The 9254-nt window shown below is 47.0% G+C and overlaps 1 protein-coding gene across 1 annotated transcript in view; it reads left to right on the top strand.

Annotated features, from left to right (window-relative positions):
- Window positions 1-1853: 1853 nt before the first annotated feature.
- LOC118162733 (ethanolaminephosphotransferase 1-like) overlaps window positions 1854-9254 on the top strand; it is a 58109-nt gene continuing 50708 nt past the window's right edge. Inside the window, exon 1 of the mRNA XM_035319124.1 lies at window positions 1854-1937. Coding sequence (XP_035175015.1) covers window positions 1881-1937 — 57 coding nt within the window. The 5' untranslated portion in view covers window positions 1854-1880. The remainder of the gene's footprint in view (window positions 1938-9254) is intronic.

Here is a 9254-nt window from a genome sequence, read left to right as displayed (position 1 = left end):
TGCGATGTTTCATACCCAGTCATTAGCCTGTTTCCCCCTGCTCAGTATAGCTAATCTAAAGCTGCCTGCTTTGATGTGGTGATTAGCAGATATAGAACATGCTGAGGTGTAAATTCATGCAATTGCGTTGCTACACATAGGCAATCTTTTGCATTCTCTGGTTAGTGGAACATTTGAATTTTTAAAAAATTAATATTTTTAAAGTGCTTATCAGCAAGACAGTTTTCAGGGAAGAATGGGAAATTTAACTTGTGTTCTGTAACTACTATATCTATATATCATCTATATCAGTATCTTCCTCATGGCAATTCTTCTTTTTAAGATGAATTTAGAGGTCTGCAGAGAGAAAAAATAGTTTGTGACCTTCTAGCTTTCAAAAAAAGCAAGTGTTTTTTCTACCACTGCCTATCACACTCCTCACAGTTGTTCCATTACATTTCTGCTTTCATGTTTGAGGCTTATGTGTGTTTCAGTTAGGAAATGAAAGCGATAACTAGAAAATGGTTGGGTCAGTTTTAGTAACTTACTTGCATAAAAAAAACTCTGTTGACTATGGCACTAGTCATGAGTCTCTTCTTAGATACCCATGCAAATTAACTCAATAACATAATATGACTTAAAAACACAATAGTAACAATGAGAGGTGAAGGGAATCCCAAATCAAAATCCAGCGTATGAGTGCACATTCATTCCAGGAGTTGGTTCCTGAAAGTTATCAGATCCAAATACTTTAGCTTTCCTAACTGGAGTCAAGCACTAACTCAGTAATCTGAAGCTCTGTACTTAAGTTTTGGTTGTTTCCAAGAGCTGAAGTTTAGATGCTGCTATTGGAAGCAGCATGTGGATGTAAGGATGTCTCAAGTGATTAATGTGTAATTAATAATAGAGAACAATTGTACACAGTTTGCACTTAGCTATTTTAACTTGTATATAATTCCTATCAAACCTGCAGAGCTTGTAAAATAACACTGGCTCTCACAATACATTAGGTGCCTGGAAGCGCTCGCAGGCCCTGAGTAATGGATGTTAATTGATTTTGTTTCTGGATAGATTCCCTTTGGCTAATGGGATCTCAGCCGTGATGTGCATGATGTCAACTCTCCATCGAATAGCATGCAGCAAAGCTAACACAAGGTGTCAAGCCATATGCTCGTGGGCATTCACAGCTGAAAGGCGACTCCACATTTTTCCACAGCCTCTTGCCCACGGCAGTGCCTCCCTCCTCTGGAAACCAGCAGGAGCAGCACAGCAGGCTGGTGTGGATCTCTGCTGCAGGTGCTTAAACAGTGTTTAAGACGGTTGGACCAGATGATCTTGGAGGTCTTTTCCAACCTTAATGATCCTATGAGAGAGATGCAGCATGCAGATTGTGGCTTGCAACAACGCCAACAAAATCCTCGCTCCTCAGGATCACCGTTTCTGAAGCACGGTAGTTTAAATGACGCCGTCCCGCACGCTGACTTCACGGGCACGCCTTGGCGCGTCCTACAACCACCGCACCTGCAATACAGAGCCCAGAAAAAAAATTGTTAACCAGAACACCGGTCTCAGGACCCACCAGAAAACCGGTCTCAGGGCCCACCACAAGACCAGTTTCAGGTCCCACCACTGCAATGCCCCCTGAACCACACAGCCCGGGGGAGACAACGGGCTGTGTGAGACGGCGGCGGGGAAGCCGGGGGGCCACGGCTGGACTGAGGGGGGGCTCACGGGGCCGGGGCACCCCCGCAGGGCCGGGCAGGGCCGGGCACGGTAACCGAGGCCCGCCGGCGGTGGGCAGGCCCCGGGAGCCGCCCCCGGTGCCCGGCCCTCCGCCCTCCGCCCTCCGCCCGCCCCTGGCGGCCCGGCCCGGCCCTGCCTTCCCCGCCCGCTGCGGCGCGATGTGGCGGCGGCGGTATGTCAGCTCCCGGCAGCTGGACGGCTTCCGCCACTACAAGGTAACGGAGGGACACGGGGGGGCGGAGGGAGCCGGGCTGCACCCCACCGGCTGCCCCCGGCATGCCGGGGGATGGAGGGGCAGGAGCGGGGAGCTGGCGGCCGGGCGGCGGGGCCAGGTGGCAGCGGAGCCTGGGGAGTCTCGGGGAGCCTTCACGAGTCTCTTTTGGCAAAGAAACGGGGCGAGGAGGGGGTTTAAATCCGTGTTCCCGTACGGCACGGGAGGGTGCTCGCCGGGTGCCGTGCACAGCCTCGGTGCGGGAGCATGCTCGGGCTTTGGGGCGTGCATCGGCAAGGCAGGTAAAAGCTGGCTTCAAACAGGTTGGAATAAACCTCGTGTCTGCAAATAACAGGCCTGCAGGATTCAAATGAACAGGTTTCTCATTAACTATTTAGATTCACCTGTTAGATTTACCTTACTGGATTTACCTGGACACTATGTAGATTTACTGACGTTTACCACCGGGTTACAGGTGCGTGCGGTGATACCCGCGTTTTGTTCCCAGGACACAGCCCGTGCCTTGCAGGGGGTGTTAGTGGAGCTGCAGGTGCTCGGGATGTGCAGTGCCACCCCGCTGACATGCCTGCACCCATGCCCTGGCACAGCCACGGGGGACACGGACCATCCCCCAGCCAACCTTGTATTTTAGGCTCAGTTTCCCGAAGCAGCCCCACCTTGCGCTCCCCGTGCTTCTTGCCTCCAGCTCCTCGGGGCTCCCACCTTGCCCTGCTCGCTGCAGAGGGAATTATCTGGGAGCAGCCGTGCTTGCGAGAGCTTCCGCAAGGTCACTTAGCAGCAACTGGTTGTGCCAGCAGCTTGTTAAAATGTACTAACCTGTCTGGGCGTCTGCCGTGCCAGGGGGATAAAACGCGCTGCGGGCTGCATCTGGCTGCTGGCGCCGAGCTGCGCAGGCCTCTGCTTGAACGGTGGAGCCACGCTCCTGACTGAGGTTACCAGAGGAAAAATAACAGGCTATTTTTAGCCTGAACAGACATAATAGTTTCAGGATTAGCTCTCCTGAAACATTTAGAGTTTGTAGTGCAAGTACAAGGAATTTGTGTTACATTCTTCCTTATCACTTGAGTAGAAGTAACTGTGACAGGATAGAAGTGTAATACCATTTTCTTTTAAACTTGTAATCACTGTATACTACTTAAGAATTACAGGGCTAATCATTACCTGAACACAGAAACGCATATTGCAACATTTTAGTTGAGTATATTCAGATTATTTGATTTCTCAGAAGCACTGGAGAATATGTTCATAGTTTTCTTATCCATAGGAATCAGCCAACACATCTGAGAAGTATCTGTTAAACTGTGCTCTGAAACACTAGGGTAAGTACAGGTTTTAGAAAAGTGAGATCAAACAGTGCCTTCTTTATTATCTCAGGTGGCTCGGGACTGGGACATGGAGAAATCCACAAACCCAAATGATAGAGGCTACACCCAGAGAGACACAGCTACGCGAGGTCAGCGCCGCTGAGGTGGTGGGGTATCTGCACCACCTTCCTGGCGCCCCAGGTTGCAGGAGGAGGTGGCAGGAGGTGACTCCTGCCAGTTCCTGGAGCGCAGCTCACAATGGGTAAAGCCCTTGGAAAATGCAAGGGGAAGGCAGCCAGGAGAGGCAAGGAGAGCTAATCACTGTCACCATCTCCTCTCCACCTCCTCTCCTCTCCTCTCCCTCCTATGCTCAGGGCTGCTGCCACAACCACAGCTTTGTTCTCACCCCTCCCAGGCCTGAGACAACCTCTTATTGCCCTCTGGCTGCCATCTCCCCCGTTCTCCCCTTCATCCAGGGCCTCATCCTGCTCCTCCACCATCCCAGCTCTGCTGAGGAGAACGCTACTGCCTTTGATGCTGAGTCAACAGGACTGGCACTAAACTCAGCTTACTCTGCCCGGCACACACAGCTTCCCTCTTTTTGCACCCACCAGGGTAACTCTGTAGCATGTTTCCAGGTGGACCCAGACCTACAGTACAGAGGAGGGATACATGGGTTGGCCCTGCGAAGAGCTAGATAATCCCTGGAAGGATTTATTAGCACATGCTCAATATTGAGCTAAAACACTCTTGCTTCAGACCTGAAGCGTGCCTAGGAAACTAGATGGAGGCATCCATCTCTCCATTGTGCACTATATTGCAGCGTTATATTTACTCAATATGATCTGTGCTTTGCACAATTTCTCCACCAACAGCTGGGAGCCGATCACAACACAGCTTAAAAGACTAACACGTGCAATCAGTTCCATTTCACAAAGGTAAAACCTTGCATGAATAAATTACTTGGTGATTTTGAAAATCTTCGCACAGCTGAACTTGTTTCTTTGCCATGAATGCCTCAATTGTATGCCTTGGCCACTTTCTGTCTCCTGCTCGCGGCCGGAGGAGGGTCTTGGCAACAAAACCAGTACAGTTCTTTGCAGAGGGAATGGCAGACCTCATGAATGCAAAGGCTTCAGCACCCTTTAGCATCATCAGGTGCGAGCGTATTTTAGCAAGCATTTTAGTTTAGATCAGCAGTATGCATTTAAGCAAGTTTTTCCCCATTGACAAGCTTCAGTTCACATCACAGAGCCACACACGGAATGAATTCTTTGAATGACCCTAAAGCAGATGTATTTGGAACACACTGGTACAGTTATGAGCGTTCAGCCCATACTGGAACCAGTTTGGTGTAAAACCTTCTGAAACCCTTATGACGTGGACATAGCTCCTCAGTGCCAGCTATTTTACTTCATGAATCCACTCCTCTTCATCTACTCCATATCTGAGCGAGGACATAGCCATTCAGAGAGTGTTCTGGCTGAAAGTGTGCGGTGGACAGGCAGAGGTGTGATGACAAGACAGATGCAATCCTGGGTACTGCTGCTGCAATAACCCTGCCTTGTACCTGCCCCTGGGGCAGGTGGGCACGTACTGATTTCAGGACAATTGCAAGCACAGGAGATTTGCTGCAACTGTAGAGCAGAATAAGCCGATACCCGGACTTCGTGCTGCTGCTTAGCATTTGGTGTGACATGGCTGAAATGCTGCAGCCAACTGTAGCTATAGGACTTGGATCGTGTGATTTCTACCGTTAGATTTGTTACCAACATTTTGCAGTTCTAGAGAAGCACCCATGGAATTTGTGAAAATTGCATTTTCTGTCTGTTTGGATTTCTGTTGGAAAGATGCAGTTCTGAGATAGCCACATAATGAGTACAAATAAAAGCAGAATTTGGTTCTTTATTTTTGTCCTCCTCACTGGAATTGAATGATGTTAATGATGAGCTCTTGTTGCCATTGCCTGTTCCTTTCACTGTGATCTTAGGGTTTCCCCTGCAAATCTGCCTTGAATCGGCTTTTCCACAGGACATATGGGCTGAGGTTTTCCAAGACACAAAACTTGCACTCCTCATCATATTTCATGATAAATGACATCTAAGAAAAAGTTACGTGAGCTTGACTCAAAGAATAGGCTTTGCAAAGTATCATACAAAAATCAGATGCGATATTACAAATTAAATGGCTCTGTGTCCAGGTGGAGGCTGGTGACAAGTGGTGTCCCTCAGGGATCCGTTTTAGGACCGCTGTTGTTTAATATCTTTATCAGTGACATAGACAGTGGGATCGAGTGCGCACACAGCACGTTTGCAGATGACACCAAGCTGAGCGGTGCAATCAGTACGGCAGAATGAATGGATGCCATCCAAAGGGACCTTGACAAGCTAGAAAAGTGGGCCCATGTGAACCTAATGAGGTTCAACAAGGCCAAGTGCAAGGTGCTGCACCTGGGTCAGGGCAATCCCAGACATGAGCACAGACTGGGAGAAGAACTCATTGAGAGCAGCCCTGCAGAGAAGGATCTGGGGGTTCTGATGGATGAATTCTTCACTCAGGGTGGTGAGGCACTGGCACAGGCTGCCCAGAGAAGCTGTGGATGCCCCATCCCTGGAGGTGCTCAAGGCCAGGCTGGATGGGCCTTTGGGCAACCTGGTCTGGTGGGAGGTGCCCCTGCCCATGCCAGGGGGCTGGAACTAGGGGATCCCACCCAAGCTGTTCTATGATTCTGTGATTCTATGATCCTATGATTCTATGAAATTAAGGTTGAAGATATCACATTTTCACCTGGTATGTCTATGACAGTATTTCTGTCGTTTCTGATATTTTTTTAAGGTCCTAGCTCCCTGTGCAGAGAAGGGGACACTAAATGAGGTGTATGTGGTTTCCTTTCAGTGAGACTTCTGATACTGTCCCACGTTCTCTTAAACTAGGTAGAGGTAACTACGATGAAATCAGCATAAAATGGAAATGTATTGCTCTAAAGAGTAATTTTAAGTTCTGTGTCCAAGTTGGAGGATATATCAAATAGAGTCCTACCTACAGAGCTGTCTCTTTGTCCCAGCTCCATTACTGTTCAATACTTTCATTAATTGCCAGAATAGAGAATACTCTTGTAAAATTTTCATGCGACACCAAGGAACTTTGAAGAACAGGCTTATGATTTAGTGTTCTTGAGAGAGGGATTTATAATGGCCAGAAATCAATATGGTAAAATCCAGTAGGTAAGTTACAACGCTTAAGGGAAAGAAAATCAGCATTTCAAACATAAAATAAGAGACAGCAGACTGCAAAACTGATACCTGGGGATCAGTGTGTCAGCAGCGTTGTAGCTGTTCTAAACAAGAGAAAAAAGTTATGTGTGAAGTGTCATAGATATGTGAAAGGGGTTACGTATATGGCTGTTCTTGAGGTACCACTCTTGGAATAGTGGAGTGGAACAGTAGGAGTAGGAGAATAACAGCCAGTTAATCTTCACACGTGCCCTTTCAGAGAAAGATAATATGCAAGCTTTGGCTGCACAGAGAGAAATTTAAGTTAGATGCTGTGTCAGCCTTGCATTGATAAGGGCTGCTAAGCACTGGAATAGCAGGTACTGGGAGGGGTTGTGTAATCACTTCACCAGTCCTAAGAAATGGTTCCATTTCTCTTAGGAGGATGTAAAACCTAGTGCTTAGTGTTAAGCACCAGTTGCTTACCACATTTTTAGCAAAGTTTTGGCTGACGTGTTTTATTTTAATTTGCCAACGTGGTTATTTATCACAAGCAATTGGAAGGCTCATTACCTCCTGGTAACTCGATCTACTTCCTGAACGTCTCATAAACCTGATCCTGCATTAGATGAAAGCGCTGGGCTAGATGACCTCTCGAGTTACATCCCAGCCCTCCTTTTGGTTAGAGAAACAGTATCAGGTCTGGTGATAGTGTTTCAAGGTTTGATGGTTCCTCTCATGCCCACATAAAACAAAAGAGCAAAGTGTGTTCAGTATAGTACGGTGGATCACTTTGTGGAAATCCATGGGAAAAAAATACAAGACTGGATTTCTATTAAGTCTTTACGCATTTCCAATGCTACCTGTATACCTAAGAGACTTAGAAATGTAATAGATTCTCCTCACGTTGCCTGAATAGGAGTTTTGTTTTCAACTCCAGTAGCACAATAATTTTACATGATTGTAAAAATTTAGGGCAGGAGACTTTCAACTGTATATTTATCTGGAACTCAGTTTAGTAAGGCGTTTGACTGTCTGAGGCACTGAAAAAGATTCCCTCAGAATAACGTTTTCCACTTCCCATAAAACCGGTGAGTCAGCAAGCTGTTGTCTCACAAAGAAAATCTTGTAGTCATCTTCATACTGACTACCTCGATGAATGACCTCAACAGGCTGCCAAGAACCTCCTGCAGTTCAAGGAGAGGTGCAAAGTCCTGCACCTGGGGAGGAAGAACCCCAGGCACCAGCACATGCTGAGGGCACCCAGCTGGAAAGTCGCTCTGCATACAAGGACCTTACTGTCCTGGTGGACACCAAACGTGAATGTAAGCCAGCAATGTGCCCTTGCTGCTAAGAAAACTAACTATATTCTTGGCTGCATCAGGCAAAGCAGTGCCAGCAGTTCAAGAGAGGTGATCTTTACCCTCTACTCAGCACTGGTGAGGCCACACCTGGAGTGCTGGGTCCCGTTCTGGGCCCCCCAGTACAAGAGGGATGTGGACATACCAGAAAGAGTCCAAGGTAGGGCTACAAATATGAAGAAGTGCCTGGAGCACCTCTCCTGTGAGGAGAGGCTGAGAGAGCTGGGACCCCTCAGCGTGGAGAAGAGGAGGCTCAGGGGGATCTTATTAGCATCTATAAACACTGGAAGGGAGGGTGCCAAGAGGACAGAGCCAGGCTCAGTGGTGCCCAGTGCCAGGACAAGAGGCCATCGGCACAGGAGTCAGTCTGAACATCAGGAAGTACTTCTTTCCTTTGCAGATAATGGAGCACTGCCACAGGTAGTCCAGAGAAGTTGTGGGGTCTTCTCCTTGGAGATCCTCAAAAGCCACCTGGACATGGTACCAAGGGCACCCTGCTCTGGGTGGCCCTGCTTGAGCAGGGCGTTGGAGCAGGTGACCTCCAGTGGTCCCTTCCAACCTCAGCCATTCTGGGACTGTGAGTTGGAAGACTGGAAGTGTAACTAAAAGTTGGTGAATAATATGTAAAATAAAACAAATCATTCATTACTCTTATGTTTTCTCTCTCTATATGCATGTGTAGAAGAGTCATAGTCTAACTAACTACATAATTCTGGAAGACTGTCTTCATAGGCCCATGATTTCGTATTCCTCATTCTGCTGTCATGGTAGCTGAGATCATAATGTGGTGTACCAAGAGCTCTGTAAACATTATTTTCCTTATACATATCAAATACTAATGCTAATGAGTCAGCAACGTAATGAAACCATATCATAAAGATGTTGCATTTGATATTACCTGCTGCTGGACTTTTTCCCAATGATGGTGTAATCGTGCATATTTTTGAGTGCTACATTACACCCATGAATTTACAAAGGTTTTCTGTTCATGAGATCACTTCTGGGGCAAATACTCTTGATATAAAGTGTTGCATGCCTTGTTGAGTCTCATAAAAGTGCAAATAACAACCACATAATTTCATTTTATTGCTTTATCAAGAGATTTTAGTGTTCTGAAATGCTTACTATTTTTATGTGGGATATGTCTGGCTATGCTTACATACGCATTTATGTATTCGTATGTATTTTTGTTTGTTCATCTGTGTTATAACAGAAGACTAATTGATAAGATGAATCTGTGATTCGGATGTGGATTATTTCTTTTAAAACTAGGGGAGCCATGCTTTTATAAGGGTTGTTTTGTAGAGGGAGAAATTGAGTTTTTGCATCTTTCTCTGAAACACCGCCTCTCTTTAATGCGTCAGGATACTAGATTACACAACCGCTTAGCACATGTGGTACAGAACCTCTGCTTATCATCCCT

The sequence above is a fragment of the Oxyura jamaicensis genome, chromosome 2, assembly GCF_011077185.1.
Source record: "Oxyura jamaicensis isolate SHBP4307 breed ruddy duck chromosome 2, BPBGC_Ojam_1.0, whole genome shotgun sequence".
Classification (NCBI taxonomy): domain Eukaryota; kingdom Metazoa; phylum Chordata; class Aves; order Anseriformes; family Anatidae; genus Oxyura; species Oxyura jamaicensis.
This window is presented reverse-complemented; position numbering and strand designations above follow the sequence as displayed.